At 35.3% G+C, this 24,344-nt stretch overlaps 2 protein-coding genes across 2 annotated transcripts in view; both read right to left on the bottom strand.

Annotated features, from left to right (window-relative positions):
• Positions 1-3,171: 3,171 nt before the first annotated feature.
• LOC124542124 overlaps positions 3,172-24,344 on the bottom strand; it is a 41,981-nt gene continuing 20,808 nt past the window's right edge. The window contains exons 7-12 of the mRNA XM_047120057.1: positions 21,460-21,660; positions 20,109-20,260; positions 19,276-19,445; positions 5,966-6,113; positions 4,382-4,527; positions 3,172-3,315 (exon numbers count right to left, since the gene is read on the bottom strand). Coding sequence (XP_046976013.1) covers positions 3,187-3,315; positions 4,382-4,527; positions 5,966-6,113; positions 19,276-19,445; positions 20,109-20,260; positions 21,460-21,660 — 946 coding nt within the window. The 3' untranslated portion in view covers positions 3,172-3,186. The remainder of the gene's footprint in view (positions 3,316-4,381; positions 4,528-5,965; positions 6,114-19,275; positions 19,446-20,108; positions 20,261-21,459; positions 21,661-24,344) is intronic.
• LOC124542362 (heat shock protein 68-like) lies at positions 12,532-14,164 on the bottom strand. Its single transcript, XM_047120337.1, has one exon. The coding sequence runs from the start codon at positions 14,101-14,103 to the stop codon at positions 12,541-12,543; it is 1,563 nt and encodes a 520-aa protein (XP_046976293.1). The 5' UTR covers positions 14,104-14,164; the 3' UTR covers positions 12,532-12,540.

Raw genomic sequence — 24,344 nt, 5'->3', positions numbered from 1 at the left:
GAAGTCACTTTCGCATATCGTGATGTCGTCGTCGTTTTGATCGTTGATTGTTTTTAGGATATTTAAGTGATCTTCAATTGATATGTTTTGTGGTTTTGTTTTGACTACTGCTAGTGCTACCGCGATGCGATACTTTTCAATGATATATTTGTCTAGAAACATTTATATTTCTTACTAAGGAAAAACTATTCGAAACGCTTGGCCCTTGGAGTAGTGGTGCCAAAAGCTTCATCAAAAGTATAACACCTCGCCTCATTGCCTCCATTGGTGACAAGAGGGCTGGTTCGTTGCCTACAGTATCGGAATTGCGATTCAACGGGGAAATGCTGCTAGCATTCTTGGCGCCATTCCACGCGGTCAAGATTTATTTAGTAACTAGTTTTAGTGCATATTTGTATATATTTAAGCATTTTATGTAATTAATTCTTATGTTTATTTAAAAAGGTTTAAATATATGAACACAAAACTTATTAATAACTGAACTGTAATTTACCTTCTCTTGAACTCACACTACCTCCATACTTAATTTCATCGAAAACGCTTTAGTTGTTTAAGCCTTATTAGTAAGAACAAACACAGAAAAATATTAACTGGAATTCTTAGTTTTATTTAATCTTTTTTAAGATGTCGATACATGATCGAAGAAAATATGTACATTTATCTAATGCAAAAAAATAAACTTTTATAAAAATAATCAAAATTAGAAATGTTTTCATTGCTCAAGAATAAGAATAATTATATAAACATCATGATCATGCTTATAAATTATTAAAAAATTCGGAATCAATTTGGTTTATGCGCTTTGGTTTTTGGTTTATATTATAATTTGCGCTCAGAGTGAGCTATTCCAACGATCAATTGGGGTAAATTACATATTATTTGTATATCTTGTCTATGATATTTAGTTTATTATAGGTTTTAACCATAAATTCTATTGAATGTACAGTGGCGAATTTACAAATCTGCCGCTAGTACGCTAGTAGGCTATTAAATATTTGCCGCCACTACTTTTTATTTGCAACATATATGATTTGTGTTCTATCGTCCTCATTACATCGGCTTTTTCCCGTTATTAGTATGATTATAAACTAGGTGATATTTTTGTAAGTTACTAATTTTTTTTTCCAACCCGCTCTGTAGTGACGAGTATACGGATTACGGACGTAATGTGTGTACATATAATTACTAGTTTTTTTTGTATTTCTGTAAGATAATAACAAATTTGGGCTAAATTTGCCGCCCTAGACTACTGCCTACTTAGCCTTTTGGTAAATCCGCTAATGTAAATGTACATTTGTATAAATTTAAATACAAACTTACCATAATCACTAGAACTCATTTCTTAAATCGTAATTATTTTATAATATTAATTTTTCATAAAAACATTTTGTTAAATATATCTACAATCCAACGTAAACAGTTACAAAAGTGTATTTTACTTCGCGCCATTTAAAATTTTTAATAACTTAAATTCATTGGCACTGGTTAGATATCATTCAGCTTAATTTTGTTAACGTAAAAATATTTTTTTACTATTATAATTTTAGTCATTAATATTATTATTGATATTTTTTAATAGTAATATAATAACAATGTTTTTGAACTGAATAATATTGAAAATTTAGTAAAATATATTTAATTAAAAAAATAAAAATTTTGACAAACGTTTGTCACGTTAAATAACAACAAAATAATATTTCTTATAATTAAAATGATAAAAAAATATAAAATTTATCGTTATAAATATGGCATTATACACAATTTTATTCGGAATCAGCATATTTATGATAGCTCTTGTGATGGCGATCATAAAAAAAATGTATTTTCATTGGAAAGAAGAACACAAAATCGAACGGACGATTGTTACTACAACTGACAGACCTGGTAAGTTAAGTATAGCGCACAATACAATTTTTTTTTTTTTATTTATTAAGGTTTGTCAAAATTTTCTGCTTGTGTCACATATGATACAATCGGTTAGAAATCTTTGCTTTTTAATGAATTAATATTTAAAACTGCAATAATTGTTTTTAATTATTGAAATAAGAATTATTCTCAACATATAAAATATTATTAAATAATTATTTTTAAAAGTAACTGACAGGTAACTGTGCTTCTTGCCGGTTCTATATCTATTTTCCGAACGAATGTTTTCACGAGCCTTCTTGAGTTAAGAATTGGTTTATTTTTCAGCAGTTAGTATTATGATTAGCCGAGACAAATGTGTACTACGTCGAAGGAGGTACGCAGAGGATGTTGACATCTATGATGTTGTCACCAAGAGCAGTATTAGCTTAACGAAGGAGAACAATTCCAGTCATGCTATTTAATTGTTATTTCATATTTATGTAGAGCTTTTTTCAATGAGCTGTATTTTATTCGGCAATTAAATAAACACATGAAGGTTACACAAAGAAGGATCAATACAAATAAACAATAATTTTAACAAAAAAAAAAAAACGTTTTTAAACAATACAAAAAAGTAAAAAATAATAATTCCGTATTTATTTTAATTATCAATAAATTAATACTTACCTTACTTTTTACTTTATAATTTATATGTAGTTTTAGTTAAAATTATTTTTATTTTTTGAACCGTCGTCACGGGCACGTGCCTAGTCAATCAAGAGAAAGAAGCTATACGAGTCCCTCAATTGACACTTCATCAAAGTCGCTTACAGCTGCCTGCCTCTATGTATGCTTAGATCTTTAAAATTACACATTCGAGAGGAAGGTTTTTGCATATAATACACAGACAATATAGCAAAGAAATACTGCTAATTTTAGAAGTTAAAAATGTCGTAAATAAACATACTCTGTGGTATATTTAATATAACAACAACAACAGCCTGTAAATTCCCACAGCTGGGCTAAAGGCCTCCTCTCCCTTTGAGGAGAAGGTTTGGAACATATTCCACCACGCTGTTCCAATGCGGGTTGGTGGAATACACATGTGGCAGAATTTCTATGAAATTTGTCACATGCAGGTTTCCTCACGATGTTTTCCTTCACCGCTGAGCACGAGATGAATTATAAAGACAAATTAAGCACATGAATCAGCGGTGCTTGCCTGGGTTTGAACCCGCAATCATCGGTTAAGATGCACGCGTTCTAACCACTGGGCATCTCGACTCATTTAATATAAATTAGCAATAAATTAAAAACAGTACACAGTTTCGTAATCATTTATTCCTCCTTTTCATTTTTCCTTTCAAAGCACTGCACGCCGTAGACACTATTTATTTTTATGATATCCGTATCTGATAGGAGCTGTTCGTTTTGACCTAAAGACCTCATTATGGAACCATCTGGATCCTGGAGAAAAAATAATCGTTACTTGTTCAAAATGCTTCCGTTGTCAAAATAAAAAAAAATGTTAAGGAACGCTTGTGTGCGAAAGGTTATACAATTAGTGAGTTTATGATTGATAGCACACCTTGGGAATGAAACGATCGCCTCTTGGGTGTTTCTATTCATATACAATATATGTAAATAATAAAATTGAGGAAAAGAAGACCCGCTGAGTACTTCTCAGGCCAGGGTGTTTACTTTTCCGAACCGGTGATAGTTTTTAATTAGACTATCAATAATTATATATATTTAATAAGGGAAATTGAGTTTGAATTTGCGTCCTTGGTAGGGTTTTGTGCAAGCAATTAGAAAAAGTAACGACGGTACTACAATCACCCAGACCCAAGACAACCTAAAAAACTAAAGAACGTTTTCTACATCGACTCGGCCGGGAATCTAACCCGGAACCTCGGAGTGGCGTACCCATGAAAATTGGTGAACACACTTTCTTGTGTTTGTACCCAAGCTTTGGGCATATATAAAACTTTGAATTATTTTTGCGTCGTTATGTTTTCAAGGTAAAACTACTGAACTACATTTGATGAAACTCGGAATGAAGCAAGCTTAAACCCCACAGTGGGACATGTACTTACTACTTTACCTGGACCACCTTCTCTATATCAGGATCGAATCATTATCATGCATCACAATTTTTTATTAAATTTACTTGGTGGTAGGGCTTTGTGCAAGCCCGTCTGGGTAGGTACCACCCACTCATCAGTTATTCTGCCGCCAAACAACAGTACTCAGTATTGTTGTGTTCCGGTCTGAAGGGTGAGTGAGCCAGTGTAACTACAGGCACAAGGGACATAACATCTTAGTTCCCAAGGTTGGTGGCACATTGACGATGTAAGGAATAGTTAATAATTCTTACAGCGTTAATGTCTATGGGCGATGGTGACCACTTACCATCAGGTGGCCCATATGCTCGTCCGCCAACCTATATCATAAAAAAAAAAAAAAAAAACTTCGATTTTGGCTCCTGTCCCATCCAGCAGGCATCGATTCCAATGAGTGACGCTAAACTCACCTGATCCTTGTAAGTGGCTACAGAGGAGATACCCTTTCTTCCAACTCTCCTCCAAAACTGCCAAGCGGGATGGGTCGCGCTTTCGTAGTCATAGGGTAAGGGAAGGGTCGCGTCTGAACGAATCTTCTCAAAATGGTGAAGCTTATCTGTGGAAATTGTACAATTATGATCTATTAAGGACCAGCCATGGATCCTCCAAGGGTACTTGATATGTATCGCTATATTATGACCAAATTACATAAAATCATTATAAATGATAGCCTTGTGTTATTCTGATGTATAACCTATAAATAAATATAAATAATGGACAACATCATATACATACGTTACTCTGATCCCAATGTAAGTAGCTAAAGCACTTGCATTATAGAAAACCAGAAGAAACGACGGTAAAACACCCAGACCCAACTTAGAAAACTAATGATCATTTTCTACAAACTACTCGACCACGGAGGTCGCCAAATACTATACTTATATTAGTAGTAAGAATTTTATCCAAATCCGTTCAGTACTTTTTACTTGAAAGAGTAACAAACATACATACTTCCATCCTCACAATTCACAAACTTTCGCATTTAATTGTACGTATATCAAAATAACACTTTTTACAATTTTTGTCTGTCTGTCTGTCTGTCACGGCTAATCTCTGGAAGGGCTGGATTGATTTTGAAGGGGCTTTCAGTGGTAGACAACGTAATAAGAAGTAACTTAGGCTACACCAATAAATTTTTTGTTGAATTTCATCGCACACGAAGTCACGTGGTCAGCTAGTGTGGTATATTACTAATAGTCATCATGTATTAGATCTCAACTGCATGCGATACTACATTACGACGTCATCCTGACAGATATCGGTGTTGATTACCAATATCTAAGGAGACCAGCTAACGCAGGACGTATTGTAGAGCACAAATGTGTACAACCAGGTGCACTCCTTCCCTGGTCTCAAAATCCGATGGAACGGCTTACCGACACGAACAGAAGGAGTACAGACGCAGGTCCATCAGCTTTACGTAATCTCCGAGGCAAGAGTGTACACTTCCAACTTTCACGGGTTGCTACTGGTTTTTTTTTCAAAAAATATTTTTAACTGCCTCTGTGATATATCACCGTAGAATTATAAATACAGTTAGATAATAATCTATCTAACGAGATTGTGAACTGTCGAAAGATTATGAACCGTAAAAAGTAAGAAAACGAAAGATCATGGCTTAATAGTATGATAAGCTTAATGGGGGCAGGTTAACGTCGCCATAATCATTATCGTAAAACATAATTTTTTCAAAACATTAATCGACGCATTACGTCTCGCTAGCTAAATTTTATTTATAAAATCACTTACCTAACCGAAATGGAATACCATAAACTATCGAAAATTTTGACATTCAATTTTGATTTGAATCATCGTTCACAATATTTCTGCAGTTTACAATCTCGCGAGATAGATAACAATCTAACAATATGAATTTACAATTCTACGGTGATATATATACACACACATACAAATAAATTTCGACATGATAACACACACATATGCATACATTTGTACACATAGCACACACTCACATATAATATATGATATACCTGCGCGAATGTGTCTCAAATGCACCCTGATGTACTTGTCACGGTCGTGGCGTGATATTTCGAAATAGAAACCCAGCATCGCCATCACCATCATGGCGGCGTGCTGGCGGTGTTGCCCGCCTTCGAATAGCTCGACGCAACCGAAATTCTGAAATATAATTTTAATTGTAACATCTGTGGTCGCCTCGGGGGCGAGACCGAATCGTCATGTCGCTCTCGTATACCGCCACGTCTCTCCGTATGCTCTCTACTGTCTGGTGTGTGTGTGTGTGTGTGTGTGCGTGTGTGCGCGCACGCGCGTGTGTGTGTGTGTGTGTGTGCGTGTGTGCGCGCACGCGCGTGTGTGTGTGTGTGTGTGTGTAATTTAAACACTGATGCTATCACTTAATAGGTAGTATAATATAATGTTGTCTTAAATTTTCGCGATTATTACACATTGAAATAAAACTAGTTTAAACGGATTTTAATCGCGTATATTAAATATTTTTAACATCCCGACGGGTCTACCGGTGACCACGAACGCTGTAAAGTGCTCGAAACGTTGGGATGTCAAAAATAATTAATATACGCGATTAAAATCCGTTTAAACTAGTTTTATTTCAATAGGTAGTATAATAGTTTAAAAAACTAAAAAACACCCTTTTAGCATGCACTAAAAACTACAACATTTTATCGTGTCGTATTCCTGACAGCAAACCCTTTTGTTTGATAACCATATCATGGGGGTGCTTTTCACATAGTCTGTCCGCCATCTAGGATGTCCGCCATATTGGAATTAAGTCGCGTAACTATTTTTTTCGTACTCCTGACAGCATAGCCTTTCATTTGATATCCATATCATGGAGATGGATTCCAAACAACAGTCCGCCATCTTGGACGTCCGCCATATTGGATTCGTAATGACGTTTCTTAGCTAGTAACGTATTGTCATCAGAAATCAGAGCGCGCGCAAAATTTCATCCTAATCGAAGATCGGGAAGTGGATCGAATTGAGATTCCAAGTTTTTCTTACATATATAGTTACAAGAAAAAGCTTGTTCAAAGAACAAAGTCGCTTACCGCTGTCTGTCCCTATGTATGCCTTAATCTTTGAAACTACGCCATGGATTTTGATGACTTTTAAATTAGATTATTTCATAAGAAAGGTGTATATGTATAATACCTACTTACATGCATAAAATAATATGGAACCAAAGAACATTCTACAGGTTTCTTTTGTGATGTCGTAAATAAACAAATTTTACGTGATAGATCAAAATAGTGAACGCCAGTATTGTATACTTTGAAAAGGACTACAAAAATCTCCCTTTATTCTATTACGATTACGAAATTAATGTTTTTATTTATTTTATTTCATATATGTTTTTTGTGAAGAGGTTTTTGAGAAATATTGTGCGGAAGGCCTTGAACATGGATGTGGATGGATATAGAAGTAGAGGACGACCAAGGAAACGATGGATGGATTGTGTGAAAGACGATATGGTTAGAAAGAATGTTACTCGTGAGATGGCGTCTGACGGAGAAGTATGGAAGGATAAGACATGCTGCGCCGACCCCAAATAAAATTGAAATCAGGGTAGAAGGATGATGATATATATTTTTTTAAATAGCATACATCCAATTTGAGTTGTTTAGCATTGATATATATTATTTTTACCAACAGTTAGGTTTTTCTAATGTATTCCTTTTATAATAATTACTATATATTGTTGTATGTATTAGTATTTTTCTCAGTTGTTAAATGGTAAAAAATACAACTTAAATCAAATCTTGCTTACACGTTCAATATTTGTAGCTTAGATTAATTATATATACGTTAGTGATAATGAATTAACACGTTAATCAATAACAATAACATTTAATCAATAACACAACAGTTATTGGTTGTCAGTTGAGGGACGTCAATTGTAAATAAATTGTCAGTGTATGTTTCTTTGTTAAAGGAGGCACTTGGTCTCTTGGTACAGCGCCAAACGTGTGAACTGACTGAACTAATCAACACGTCGGGCGACAAAAGTGATCCTTTAGCCTTCTAAAGGACATTTATATAAGGATATCTAGATAGTAATCTATCCAAGTGAATCTGCGACATACATATCTAGAATTAATACCTGTCGACTTCCAGGCCGGATATTTTACATACATATATAATTGTATTTAACTAATATGATTGTATTTTTTAAATGTTGAAAAAGAGTAACTACTGAGTTTTTTTGCCGGTTCTTCTCGGTAGAATCTACTTTCCGAACCGGTGGTAGCTGCTCTTAATAGTGAAATGAATCAAAAGTGCTTGTAAAAGCCCACTTGAATAAAGTTTATTTTGATTTCTAATGAGACTGCAAGAGAACTAAAACAAAACAAGCCAACTTTAATATATCGGTGTACAAGACAGCTACGGTTGACACACGCCGAACGTCATACTTTACAAGTACTTAACTCGACTGGTGGCAAAGATTTGCGGTAAATAAAAGCTCGTATCAATTCGAATAAACTTTTCTTTACTGCAGTTTAACAGGATAGATTAAAATAAAACTACATTTAAATAGTACTTAAATCTTTATTTAAAATGAGGTAGATTCGAAATTACATAATCATCAATGATTACATAAACTTAAAACATACAAAAATATAATTAAAAATAATAATTGATTAAAATAAATGCAAAAGTCTTCATCTGGTACTTAACAATAATTACACTGATCATAATTAATGCTAAAATTGAAGTCGTCGATATCCATTATAAATTAAAACTAACAAATAAAACATACGTAAAATTAAAGAAAATAAAATGTATAACAAGGTGCACATCACTGTTTAATAAACCATATTAAAAAAAAAAGTTGGTCTATTCAATGGCGCTGACGTTTACTATCAATTGTATGGTATCAAAACAGCGCCATTTAGTGACGAAAATCGGAATTACAATTTGTGTTTCACCTTGCTCGCTCTCTCTATATCTTTGTCTCTTTCTTTTATAAAGAGTTCTATTTCAAATATATTTGTGTCATTATTATTATTCCCATGGGATAACATTGTAAAAGCAACGCCACAAATTCTATCTCTTAAGGGTGTGCGATTTCTAAAACTCCCTTGGCCCGTCGAGAAAGAGAATAAAAATACTGCAATTAGCACTAGGCACACGATATATTCAATTCAATCACGAAGACACGCCGTGTTAAGCAACTACACATAGTATATAAAAACAAAGTTAATCGTCTTATATAAATGTAGTTTGTTTTCGCTGTCATTTTCAATTTGTTTTTCTGCTCTTCACGCACACTAAGACACGTTGTACACACGAGCGTGTATCACTCATACTGACGCACGCCGATGTCTCACGCACACTAAGACATGTTGTACACCCGAGCGTGTCTCACTCATCAGACGCATGCCGTTGTCTCACGCACACTAAGACATGTCGTACAGACGAGCGTGTATCACTCATCTGACGCACGCCGATGTCTCACGCACACTAAGACAAGTTGTACACACGAGCGTGTATCACTCATACTGACGCACGCCGACGTCTCACGCACACTAAGACATATTGTACATACGAGTGTGTATCACTCAACTGACGCACGCCGATGTCTCACGCACACTAAGACATGTTACGAGAGCGTGTCCCACTCATACTGACGCACGCCGATGTCTCACGCACACTAAGACATGTTACGAGAGCGTGTCCCACTCATACTGACGCACGCCGATGTCTCACGCACACTAAGACTTGTTCTACACACGAGCGTGTATCACTCATACTGACGTACGCCAATGTCTCACACATACTAATGAAAACTCATGTTTCACACACAAAGACAACTAATATATACAAGGGTCATTTTAATTATTGACAAATAAATAACGTGTAGGAATGCGTCTTTGTGTAAAGAACTACGAATTATTGAATCTTGTGCAATAAGCAAATTATGAAATAATTGAAAAATAAATATTAACATTTTCTAACATAATTTGTCATGCAGGTCGAGTTACCAAAAAAACTTGGTAACTGAAAATTGGATGCGATATAAATGATCGGGCTTTATGTAAACCCGTGTGGCAAGACTCAGAATCACAGAAAGTTATTCTTATCTAATTTAAAAGCCCACCCAATTGTTCGATCTTGGATTTGTTCAGAGAATTCTAGCAGATCTATTATCAGACTCTGCTAGGATGCTTCTAGAGTTACTTGTGCTAACACCCACTCGTCAATATGCCATAGTACTGCTACAAATCGAGAGCACATTCGCTCATTTAAGTTGCTTTACAGTTTTAATTATAAACTTTGCCCAACTTTGTCAATTGAACGCTACCTTTCTCACTTTATCATGGTAGATTAGACATTCGAAGGAATGAGACAGCTCTGTTCAAATCTCTAGAGCAGCGTTTCTTAACTCCAGGTCGCAGAAATTTTTAAAAGACTTGGTGAACACCGTAATGGATGTCATTCTTGACTCGGATCGAAACGTGTACATGATACAGCTGTGTATGATACAGCTGGATTATAAGAAGAATTGCTTGAATTGCCGGGTGACAGAGTTTTAAAAGAAAGATTTGCCACAATGAGTCCATTTGCACTAAATAATATACTCCTATTATTTTAATATCACTAGAACATAAATAAAAATTCAGGGTCGCAGCCTTAAAATATATTTACATTTTATAGGTTATGAACCGCTGCTCTAGAGTTTAGTTTAGTTTTGCTTAGGGTGAAAACAGTGACGTAGCTACGTGCAAACTTAGTATTTTTTTTCAAGAATAGTGATAATACCCTAGATTAAATGAGGAATTACTAATATACCTTCTTACCCCTTTTTTTAACTTATCACTTGTGTCAGGAGTTGGTATTACAACCAATGGGTACATTGCTAAGCGGCCCGAAACCCATTATGCTATTGATGCTTCTAAGAAGTGGAAAGAAAGTAGTACCCAGTATTCTCTTCGCTTCTCCACAGAGAACCACCGTCTCTTCGAAATCCATAGTGGCAAATGACACTTCGATTTCGAAAATGTTTTGTCACTGTCTCTATTAATGAGCGCACTCCGCTTTGGAAACGTGACGTGACACTGACAAACATTTTAAAGTCACCGTGACAAACGTTACCAGTAGTTCTTATATATTAATAGCGTAAGCCGATTTGTCCCAGTGACTATGGGACGATAGCTGCACGTAAAAAATCGACTATGGTATCATTTTGAAGACCTCTAGCCAAACATGATGTGCAGAAAAATCAAAGATTCTTGATTAAAATTTATTAAATTGTTACGATTTAACAAAGAATAAATTTTAGAGAGCGGTACAAAGTTACTGTTTAGAGAGCGGTGCTACGGCTGTATAATTAAAATAATAATAAAAAACGTTACAAAATATTTGCAAAAAGGTTTCATCCTTTTTGCGCCAAATGTTGACGATTGACTTGCAGTCTACAATTAAATAAAATTTAAAAAGAAACCTGCAATACAACAACAACAAACAACAACAACAGCCTGTAAAATTCCCATTGCTGGGCTAAAGGCCTCCTCTCCGTTTGAGGAGAAGTTTTGGAACATACGTGCAGGTTTCCTCACGATGTTTTCCTTCACCGCTGAGCACGAGATGAATTATAAAGACAAATTAAGCACATGAATCAGCGGTGCTTGCCTGGCATTGAACCCGCAATCATCGGTTAAGATGGTCGCTTTCTAACCACTGGGCTATCTCAGCTCATAGACCTGTCATAGTTTTCGCAAAAAATATATCCAGAATGAGCGCGAAGTTCGCGGGAGATTTACTAGTATTTATTTTATTACGAAATTAAACTGTGAACGCATACTCATCTGTAAACGATTGCTAAGAATTGATAACAAAACAAGATACCAATAATTATTTTAGTGTCAAGTAAAAATATAAATTCTCACGCGTGTACAGTCAGAGTACGAAAACCTTCGTCAGTTTACAATTTCCTTTATCAAGTCTTGAGCTCTTAGTACCTTTTGAATGTATACTTCATAAATAAAATTTTAACAAGAAGAAAAACCGACTTCAAACAAAACACTATTTTAAAACAAATGAATATGCACTAAAAAGTAATAAAAATAATAGCGTATTCAACATATTTTTTAGAGTACTCCTAAGTAAAATGAAATGAAAAATATTAGACTACTTAAAAGTCGATTTACGATTATATAACGTAGTTATATTTATTGTTATATTTGGAGCCGGTGTCAGCCAAGAAAACTTGAAAGGTAGTTTTCAAAAAAAAAAAAATTATCAAAATCGGTCCACCCAGTGAAAAGTTATGAGGTAACAAACATAAAAAAAAAACAGACGAATTGATAACCTCCTCCTTTTTGAAGTCGGTTGAAAATCATTGCGACGGAATACGTCATTCTCGAGCTGATTACCGCTCACACGGAGCACACGAAAATAGATCTTAACGAACCTTTTCTTACCCCGACTGTACATTACAGGTACCTACATTTTTATTTTTTCAATGATGAAAATGATTCTTTTGAGGTAGCTACACCACCTCACATTCAAGAAAACCATTAATTATCAACCAAATTTAATCGAAACGTACCTTAAAACTAAAAAATCACAAATCTGAAGTATCTTCAACTACCTCTTCGATCGTGGTCTGCTGATCTTCAAAATCCGATCGCGAAAACTTCTGCCTCTTAGCTCTGTGCAACAAGTGATCCATCTTCTTTATTCTCAACGACCAACGATTTAGCAATTCGGACATTTTCCTCTCGTATTCCTCTTTCAGACAATCAGGGTTATCATCTAGCCAGGCGATAGCGTCTTTGCATTCTCCTATCATACTAGCGCATTCCTCTCCGTCTATCATCTCCAAATTCTCAACGAAGGATCTTTTCACGTTGTATATGTATGTCTCGAGCTGGTTCCTTGACTCCAAACGTAGTTTATTCTCGTCATCTTCGCTCTTAAACTGTTCTGCAACAGATATCATTTGGTTCACGTCTTGTTTCGTCAATCTATTCGAGTTTTCTATTGTTATACTCTCTTGATTCCCCGTGCTTTTATCTCTTGCTGATACCTTTAGTATGCCATTGGCGTCGATGTCAAATATCAAATCGATCTTAGCGACTCCTCTTGGTACTGGAGGGATGTTGTGGAGTTCGAATACACCTAACAGGTGATTGTCCTTCGTCAGAGACCTTTCACCCTCAAACACCTCTATGGTCATGCTTATCTGATAGTCTTCCAGCGTCGATATTTCCTTGACCTGTCTGCATGGTATTGGTGTATTCCTATTAATGACTTTGAACATGATACCTCGAGCGGTCTCCACGCCGAGGGATAATGGCACCACGTCTATAAGCAGCAAATCTTTTATACTATCATTCCTTTCCCCTGACAATATAGCCGCTTGAATCGCTGCACCGCTGGCGATCGCTTCGTCTGGATTGATTGAATTCTTAACAGCTCTCCCTTCGAAGTAATCTGTGAGCATTTTCTTTATCTTTGGTATCCTCGAACTGCCGCCGACCAAGACGACATCCCGTATATCACTCTTCAACAGACGCGCATCCATCAATGCCTGTTCCACGGATATAAGCGTTTCTTTGAACAAATCCGAGCATAATTGTTCGAATAGCGCTCGAGTCACTCGTCCAATGTAATCGATACGATCGTTTTGCGATTCGATACGAACGAACGCTTCTGAAGCGGATGTGAGCGCTCTTTTCGCTTTTTCAGCTGCGAATCTTAGACGTGTTAGTGCTCTTGTGCCTTTTATATCTCTCCCTTGCGTTTTACGAATATCATCAACGATGTATTCCACTAGACGATTGTCGAAGTCTTCCCCGCCTAGTCGGGGATTCCCCGCGGTCGCTTTTACTTCATACAACGAATCTTCACTGATATTCAAAATAGACACATCCAAAGTACCACCACCTAAATCGTATATAAGTATATTACGATCACCTTGCACGTGATTGGTCAATCCGTACGCTAAGGCAGCGGCCGTTGGTTCGTTTATGACCCTTATGACATCCAAACCGGCGATTCGACCCGCGAGTCTGGTCGCCTGGCGTTGATTATCACTGAAATACGCGGGAACGGTAACAACGGCACTGTCAACTTTGAAACCTAGATGAACTTCAGCGATCTCTTTAAGCCTGAAAATTATCATGGCGCTTATTTCCTCGGGCGCGAATAATCTTTTACGATTTTTGTAATTAATAACGATTTTCGGCTTACCGTTTTGGTTTACGACAGTGTACGGGAGGTTCTGTAAATCCATTTGCAAGCCGACGTCGTTGAACGCTCGTCCGATTAATCTTTTCACACCAAAAACTGTGTTCGTTGCATTGACGGATGCCTGACATTTCGCCGGATCGCCAATCAAGCGTTCCCGCTCAGTAAACGCAACATAAGATGGCGTTATATTATTCCCACTTTCGTTCGGTATCACTTCCACACAATTATTACGCCACACAGCAACACAAGAACACGCAGTTCCTAAATCTATACCAATAACAACCATATTTAATTAATAAACACTATTTTTTATATGAACTAAGCTCGGAGTATTTGAAACATTTTAAATGGCCGCGATTTCTTATATACCCGGCCAATCGCAGGTCAGAATATTCTAGAGTGCAATATCAGCCAATCATAGAGCAGCTCTGATAGACGTTTCTAGAACAGTGTTGACATCTACAAAAAAAATATTTGCATTATTGTGCACGATAATTATTGTACATATTTTCATTTAACTATAAGGAAATCGATTGTAAATAAATTTAATATTCATTTTAAATATCATTTAAAATCTATATTATTCATATATAATCTAACTTTATAAATTAACATAAGAATCAATGAAATTAAATGCTTAAATATATACAATTATGAATTAGTTATTGTTACATTGAACCTCGACCGCGTTGTATGGTGACAAGAATTCCGATGCTCTGGGCAAAAAACGAAAAAACCCTCCTGTCACCAGTGGAGGCAATGAGGCGAGGTTATACTTTTGATGAAGCTTTTTGCACTACTACTCCAAGGGCTAAGCGTTTCGACAGCAAAAGGGACAAAAAGTAATATGACATAATACACGAGTATTTAGATCATTTTTTTTGCTTCAGCTTTTTTATTATATTTTAATGTAAAATGATTTTATTAACTGCTACATTACTCATTATTTGAATATATATACAACAACTCATGATTTGAATAAAGATCCAACTTTTTAAACATTAGTCATTATTAAGCTTTTAAAAAAACATTTACATATTATATAATGTTGTCTTAAATTTTCGCGATTATTACACATTTAAATAAAACTAGTTATTACGGATTTATTCTAGCATTAAAATAAAAATCAGTTTTTAGAAATGTAATATTTCGCTTATTATTATGTATTCTTAAAGTTACTTGGAAGTGTACATTTGTAAATAAATATTATGAATATAATTTTATAAATGTAAAATATAATTAAAAAAGGTTAATATGTTACAATATATTTTATAAAAAATAAAAATTATTTTTATTATGAAGATCACAGTAAAATGAAAAATATATTCTATGCCAAATTTAGGGAATATTTTAATATATGGCCACCCAAGTTATTGATTACGTTTATTAAGTGTACTGCGTCAAAAATGTTGTCTCTTTCTAACTCGTGACAGTTTCCATATGATTTTTTTTGCTATCACTTTCCAACACTGTTTATACAGAGCATTCATAAAGATAAATTATGCATTGACATTAATTATTAATTTAAATATTATTTTACTAGGACGCGAGATTTTAAACAAGTTTCTACGACACTTATAAATTCAGATAAATTATTGCCTTTAAAGATGTTATAAGCTACAATCATTTTAAATTTTTAAAAGTTTTGAAAACATATTAAATAAAACCGTGTTAAATTGGATTTTTATTCGGACATTTTTGAATTTAGAATATGTAGGTAAATTTTGTTTTTATTTAAGATAAGGAGGTCCGTAGAATTTTATATTGTTTTATTTCGATATTATATATTATTGTAGCCGAAGTTACTGCTTATTACATCTAGCCAGCCAATGAAAGTTCCATCAAAATAGGGGTCTCTTCCTGAGATTGGCCGGAGCAAACAGACAGACAGACAGTAAAGCCAAAATTGTAAAAATTCTTATTTTGGTACATACACCGTGTATACATACATATTCATTTAGTTAAAAGCGGTTATTTTAATAGTTTACTTGGTGGTAGCGCTTTGTGCAAGCCCGCCTGGGTAGGTACCACCCACTTATCAGATATTCTACCGCTAAACAACAGTAGAGTACTGTTGTGTTCCGGTTTGAAGGGTGAGTGAGCCAGTGTAACTACAGGCACAGGGGACGTGACGATCTCAGTTCCCATGGTTGGTGGCGCATTGGCGATGTAAGGAATAGTTAATATTTCTTACAGCGTCATTGTGTATGGGTGATGGTGACCACTTACCATCAGGTGGCCCATATGCTCGTCCGCCAAACTATACTATAAAATAAAAATAAAAAAATAAAAATAAGCGCAAAAAAAGCATTTATTCACGACGTCACATTAGAAACTTCTAAAATTATCAGTGTTTCTTTACCATACTCAGTGCCGTAAATAGCCCTTTCTGCGCCCTGTGCGAGCTTCTATAACTGCGCCCTATTTAAGCAGACCCTTTGCCTATTTTACTGCCTCACTCACTAAAACTTAAACGCAGGTTCACTACTGCAAATGCGTTGCCCATTAACGATAAACACTAAACACAAATACGCTCGTGCGCTGCCAAAAGAATTGAGCGATGTATGTTATTAATGATACTAGCATGTAAGTACGTTTGTATTGGAATCGAGTGCTAGGGACTCAGCGGAATCTTAACAAGAGCAAAACATAAAAACAATAGTCCTGCCCAGTCTGTCTATTCTTGCGCCCCCGAGAGTCTACGCCCTGTGCCTGGGCACTGGTGGCACCGCCCTATTTACGCCACTGACCATATTATACATATATTATACATATAAAGCTTCCTGTGGAATCACTCTATTCATTAAAAGAAAACACATTAAAATCCATTTCATAGTTTTAAAGATCTAAAAGCATACAGATAGACATTGGGAAGAGACTTTGTTTTATAATTATTAAATATTTTGTAAATTTTTCTTTACATATTTAATTAAATTGATCTCATGTTAACTGTGAAACTAAAATAAATATGGAGTTATGTTGATAAATCATTGTCTTAATTGTGACAGTCTGTCAATTTCCCACTGCTGGGATAAGGCCTCCTCTTCCATTAAGGAGAGGGTTTGGAACATATTCCACCACGCTGTTCCAATGCGGGTTGGTGGAATGCACATGTGGCAGAAGTTCAATGAAATTAGACACATGCAGGTTTCCTAACGATGTTTTCCTTCACCGCCGAGCATAAGATGAATTATAAACACAAATTAAGCACATATATACACATAATGGTGCTTGCCTGGGTTTGAACCCGCAATCATCGGTTAAGATGCACGCGTTCCAACCACTGGTCCATCTCAGCTCTTGTTTTATTTAATTTATGTAAATATTAATATTTCTACCATAAATAACGGAATCCCACGGAGAAATTGGAAACCCAAAGAAAAGCGATTGCTTTTGCTTTTAAAACCTAAAGCAAGGTAATATGATTATTTTTATAAAATAGTATGGTACGACACAACTTATACGAAGCGTCGGAAAATTCAATAAAACCTATACTGCCGATTCACACAACCAACAGAAACAGCTCCCTATCGCGCCACTCGACGCTATTCGTCGCTATAGATTCCCGCGTCAGTTCGACCCGAGACAGCGAGTGCGTGTAAAGCGACGCGTCGAATTGACGAAAATATTAGGTCATACGATATAACAAGTTATTACGTTTGTACAAAGATCATATTCGCATGAGAAATAAATATTAATAATTCGGGATAGCGTACTCAATTCGGATGTGACCGGTTTTACCAATCTTGCTGATGTGACATCTAAGTTGTGTCGTACTACATGAAATTACTTTGGATAAGAGACAACTATGTATTACAAATATTAAATACAAAATGAATTTGAATTCTTTTATATAAATAAATTGTTTGACGTGAACGAAACTAGATGGCGCTGTTATAAAACATCGAACATATATATTATTTATTCTATATTGTAAGCCTATAAAGTATTTTAAATATAATATTTATATATAATCATTAAAGGTTATAGATGTTGAGCTATATTCAGATATGAATGTACTGAATACTTTTTGGTTTGACATTTTTATAAATAGAAGTAGAAATAGAATATTATTAAATTTTACATGGGAATTGTTAATCTGCCTTTAAATACGGAAGATAATGGATGATTGTAAAGAAAACTTAAAAAAATAAATATTCACACCATATTAAATATTGTTAATTATTTAATGTTCCTGTTTATCTGAAGCTGGGTCTACACTATATTATTTTAGTCTTTGTTGACGGGAATTGAGATAAACTTTTTTAAATAACTGTTAGCTAACTAAAACAATTATTTATAGTAATATTATAAACAATACTATGTCGATACTTCTGCTTTAATTCGCGATATACATTCGAAATAATCTCTTTTCAACCGACTTCAAAAAGGAGGAGGTTATCAATTTGTCTGTATTTTTTTTACGTTTGTTACCTCATTTCTTTTAACTGGTTGGACCGATTTTGATAATTTGACACCGGCTCCAAATATAACAATAATTATAACTACGTTATATAATCGTAAGTCGACTTTTCAGTAGTCATATATTTTTCATTTCCTTTTACTTAGGAGGACTCTAAAAAATATGCTGATTACGTAATTATTTTTATTACTTTTTAGTGCATATTTATTTGTTTTAAAATAGTGTTTTGTTTGAAGACGGTTTTTCTTTTTATTAAAATTTTTATTAATTAATAGAATCTATTGAAAGAATTATAAAATAAAAAATATTGGTACTTGCCAATTATATTTTTAAAAGAAATTTTTGTTTCTTTACTATATTGTCCATGTATTATACTCAAAAACCTTTCTCGAATCACTCTATTTATTAAAAATAACCACATCAAAATCCGTTGTGTAGTTTTAAAGATCTAAGCATACATAGAGTACTTTGTTTTATACTATATAATGATAATGATACTCAGTTTCTTACGTCTAAGGGTAATTGTGTAAATTCTCAAAATAATTAAAACCATTAAATTATATTTGACAAACGATAACTTTGTTTTTATTTAAAGTGGTTACCACCTCTGATTCTTACTATACCTATGTATATTTTTTATGTTACCATTAGTAAAAATAGCTGCGAACCAACCAAACTCACCTGTTTCCCGCCCACTCTACCCGTGACGTAATCCGGGCTGGCGTCGAGGATGAGATGGTCATGGTACTTGCGAGCCTCTCTCTCTTTGATTTCCTGGAGTCGAACGCAGGTTCTGGCCTTCAGTATGGAATTGACCTCGTCCAAACGCTCGCGAACTTTTGCTATTTTATCTATAAATTTACATATTACACAACTGGTCACCCGCGACTTACCTTGCGTATTTGGGGTTATCATTTGTCAGGCAAAAAGTAGCCTATGTAAAAGACATAGGCTACTTTTTGCCTGACAAATGGAGTTCAAGTTTGCTCCATACCAAATTACATCAAATTCGGTTTCGTCTGGTCGTGAAAGAGCGACAGGCACAAGGGACATAACATCTCAGTTCCCAACGTTGGTGGCGCATTGACGATGTAAGGAATAGTTAATGTTTCTTACATTGTCATACAAAAAATATTTTTTTGGATACAAAAAGTTACGTACCTCTTTGTATACTAATCATCAATGTAACATTTTAATTTAATTTGTAAATATATTCATAGTCTATGCTAGCAAAGCCGCGGGTAACAGTTTGTGAAATATATTTTGATTAATTGATTGATTGATTGATATAAATTACGTACATTAGTCATATTTAGACATCGGATTATATGCACTATAAAAATGCCAAAATACGCATGCAAATATCCACTAAAAATGGCGAATTATGCACCATAAAAAACTATTTCCAATTAGTTTTTGACATTGATTTAAATTACAACTTATAGTTGTAACGCTATAACAGTAGTATTATATGCATTTGCATATAATCCAATGTCTAGTCACATTATACTTACACCCAGAATCTTCTTTAATAACATATCTGACGACTTTGTCCGGCCACATTCGTTCGTCGTAGAATTCTCTATTTGCGTGCGATAGCTTCACTGTTTCAGGTATTTTTCCACTCACCGAACCTTTTCTTTTCTTCATTTTCTTAACTTTCGGCCTAAAATTTAACTAAATTAAAAAGCGATTTTGTACAGATTTAGAAAACCTATCAGTTTTCAAATTCATTCCTTTATCAAGTCTCAAACTTTTAGTACCTTTTGAATCTGAACATCAAATCATTGCGACGCAATATGTCACTCGATCGGTAAAACAGATTATCGCTCATACTGAGCACACGAAAATAGATCTTAAGGTGACGAACCTTTTCTTACCCCGACTGTACTTTTAATTAGGTCGGCAAATGACCAATATTGTCGTAAATAAGTAGGCGTTATAGCGTCAATCCTTTAACACAAAGTTTTCAAGGCTTTATAACTTTCAAACCAGAACCACATTTGATAAAAAGTATCTAGAAAACACCAGGGAGCTTGTATAGGTAAGCGTTATCGGATTTTAACAAATAAATGATCTACGAAATCTATTATGTCTGAAATAACACAAGCTAATTCATCGTTTGTGTAGTGTATCTTCAAAGATTTTAGACCTTAGGGCCCAATAATGGGATAGGTCCAATAAATTCGGATTTCAAGATTTTATCAATACTTGCTCGGTGTTTTTGTAGTAATGTGTGGCCGTGCCTTGGAAAGCACGTAGACCCTGTTCTTCCGTGAACCTATTCCAATGTATCAAAATCAAAATATTTAATTCAAGTATGATCATAAAAAAACTTTTGGTCATAACATTTTACAGTGTTGAATTAAATGTAAAGCTACCCGTTTGGAAAGATTCTAAAACCGTCAAGAAACTCAGTAGTTACTTTTTCATCATTTTAATTTAATCATAAGGATTACGAACTTAATAGAAACTGAATTTGAATTTCTGTTAAGTCAAATGAGTCGAGATGGCCCAGTGGTTAGAACGCGTGCATCTTAATTCTTAACCGATGATTGCGGGTACAAACCCAGGCAAGCACCGCTGATTCATGTGCTTAATTTGTCTTCATAATTTATCTCGTGCTCAGCGGTGAAGGAAAACATCGCGAGGAAACCTGCATGTGACAAATTTCATAGAAATTCTGCCACATGTGAATTCCACCAACCAGTATTGGAACAGCGTGGTGGAATATGTTCCAAGCCCTCTCCTTAACTAAAGAGGAGGCCTTATCTCAGCAGTGGGAAATTTGCAGGCTGTTACTTTACTTTACTTTATTTTACTAAACTAGTAGAAATGCATTAAAAATATCAAGACTATGCATACCTCTCTTCTTCTACTTCTGAGTCACTTTGACTCTCACTCTCTGTGTACTTCTCTTTTCTCTTACTCGAATGCTCATCAGATAATATTTCTATATCTAAATCCTTCGTTTTCACACGTTTTTGTTTCGATTTCTTCTTTGTGGTGTCAGAAGAAATATTCGAATTGTAATCTTCTTTAATGCTCTCCTTGCTACCAAATGTCCTAGAATAAATAAACAGTTCTTTAATTAAAGAAATTTGATCGTGTCTAATTAATCTTTAATTTCACTTCTAAAGTTGTTTAATTGCTTTTTTTTTAAAATACTTTATTGACCAACAACATAAGTTGTGACAAAAGGCGGACTTAATGCCTGAAGGCATTCTCTACCATTCAACCTTTAGGCCAAACAGAAAGTAGATAGAAAGTAGATATAATTCTTTGTTAGGTTTTCTTGACGTTTAAATATTTATAATCGTACTGAATATTTATTAAACGAAGTGTTGTATATAAAAGCATGATTATAAGATTTTAAATTGACATTTTTTATTGAACTGTGTTGTTCTCGTGAACAAGACATTCGTAGATGATGTCGTAATATCGAGCTTCATAAAATAAAAAAACATGGTAAATATCCCGTTTTTAATATCTATTATATGATAATTCGAGTCGAGTCGAGATGGCTCAGTGGTTAGAACGCGTGCATCTTAATCGATGATTGCGGGTTCAAACCCGGGCAAGCACCGCTGATTCATGTCTAATTTCATCGAAATTCTGCCACATGTGCATTCTACCAACCCGCATTGGAACAGCGTGGTGGAATATATTCCAAACCCCATCCTTAATGGAAGAGGAGGCCTTTAGCCCAGCAATGGGAATTAACAGGCTGTTTTTGTTATGTCAATGTCGCTGGTCTTAGTCGTTAAATTAGGCCTTAGGTCATCAGTACTATAAATAAATTTGTCACATGCAGGTTCCTTCACCACTGAGCACGAGATGAATTATAAAGACAAGATTAAGATGCACGCGTTCTAACCACTGGGTCATCTCAGCTCACATTGACATAAATCCACTCGAAATAATTTTGAACGGTGTGTTCCAATACCTCTTAGCCATTTATTTATTATTTTCGCTAGACTTTGTCCCCCTTCTGTTATGATAAGAAAAAATAAGAAATCTGCCCATAGGTAAAGTTAATTGGGCATCGCGTAATACTGCCTCTGCCCAAAGGTAAAGTTAATTGGGCATCGCGTAATACTGCCTCTGCCCAAAGGTAAAGTTAATTGGGCATCGCGTAATACTGCCTCTGCCCAAAGGTAAAGTTAATTGGGCATCGCGTAATACTGCCTCTGCCCAAAGGTAAAGTTAATTGGGCATCGCGTAATACTGCCTCTGCCCAAAGGTAAAGTTAATTGGGCATCGCGTAATACTGCCTCTGCCCAAAGGTAAAGTTAATTGGGCATCGCGTAATACTGCCTCTGCCCACAGGTAAAGTTAATTGGGCATCGCGTAATACTGCCTCTGCCCACAGGTAAAGTTAATTGGGCATCGCGTAATACTGCCTCTGCCCAAAGGTAAAGTTAATTGGGCATCGCGTAATACTGCATCTGCCCACAGGTAAAGTTAATTGGGCATCGCGTAATACTGCCTCTGCCCAAAGGTAAAGTTAATTGGGCATCGCGTAATACTGCCTCTGCCCACAGGTAAAGTTAATTGGGCATCGCGTAATACTGCCTCTGCCCAAAGGTAAAGTTAATTGGGCATCGCGTAATACTGCCTCTGCCCACAGGTAAAGTAAAGTGGGCATCGCGTAATACTGCCTCTGCCCACAGGTAAAGTTAATTGGGCATCGCGTAATACTGCCTCTGCCCACAGGTAAAGTTAATTGGGCATCGCGTAATACTGCCTCTGCCCACAGGTAAAGTAAAGTGGGCATCGCGTAATACTGCCTCTGCCCACAGGTAAAGTTAATTGGGCATCGCGTAATACTGCCTCTGCCCACAGGTAAAGTTAATTGGGCATCGCGTAATACTGCCTCTGCCCACAGGTAAAGTAAAGTGGGCATCGCGTAATACTGCCTCTGCCCAGGATATGCGTCTCTATCCAATAAGTTTTATGTTTGTACCACATCTTTAATGAGTCTGATTGACGAAATAGAAAATGGCTGAGTGAATGAGGGCCGCATAAGTGTGATGAATAGAAAGATTATAAAGATTAGGCAAATATTTTTCTATTTCGTTTATTTTTAATAAATTATTTTCGACAAATTATGATGATAAGATCGTAGATGACGCTTATAGTCGGACCTTCTGCGAATCTCATCACTCATCAGCAATCTAGAGCCAGCGTGGGTGCCCGAGGACGGCGCACCGTCAGGAGAGGCCGTGTTGGAATAAACAAGCAACATCAGCGTCAAGTCATACAACTTCCCTATTTAAAAAAAAAAAAAGGCGGGAGATTTGTAGTTGACACATTGAGAATTGCAATTATAATTATTACGGTGTAAATATGATCATTGATGGTTATTTGTGTTGTAGACTAAATGTTTTTCTTTTGTGGTAGATTGATTGTTATTATAAATTAAAGATAATTATCTTAGAGATAGAGTTTTAGAGGTTAACCTACTTCCTACTTCTGGTTCTAAAAATATCTATTACGTAAGAATTTAAAGGAAAAAATTGAAAGTCCGGTTTATTTTTCAAAATAACATTTTTTTTAAATGTTATTGTAATATCAAAGTATCCGAGCGAACCTCGACAATCGCGCGCTTTTCCGCTCTTTTTCAAATAATTTTAACTTTGCGCTATTTTTTGTTCTTACATAAGATATATCGAAACTCCTTCCCACCCCCAAGTAAGGAAACATAAGACATGGTCGACCCCCTCCCCCTTAGATCATTTTACGTAATA

The sequence above is a fragment of the Vanessa cardui genome, chromosome 30 (assembly GCF_905220365.1).
Source record: "Vanessa cardui chromosome 30, ilVanCard2.1, whole genome shotgun sequence".
Classification (NCBI taxonomy): domain Eukaryota; kingdom Metazoa; phylum Arthropoda; class Insecta; order Lepidoptera; family Nymphalidae; genus Vanessa; species Vanessa cardui.
This window is presented reverse-complemented; position numbering and strand designations above follow the sequence as displayed.

Excerpts from the sequence above, each read along its gene's own strand:
- LOC124542362 (XM_047120337.1), bottom strand. The coding sequence starts at position 14,103 with ATGATAATTTTCAGGCTTAAAGAGATCGCTGAAGTTCATCTAGGTTTC.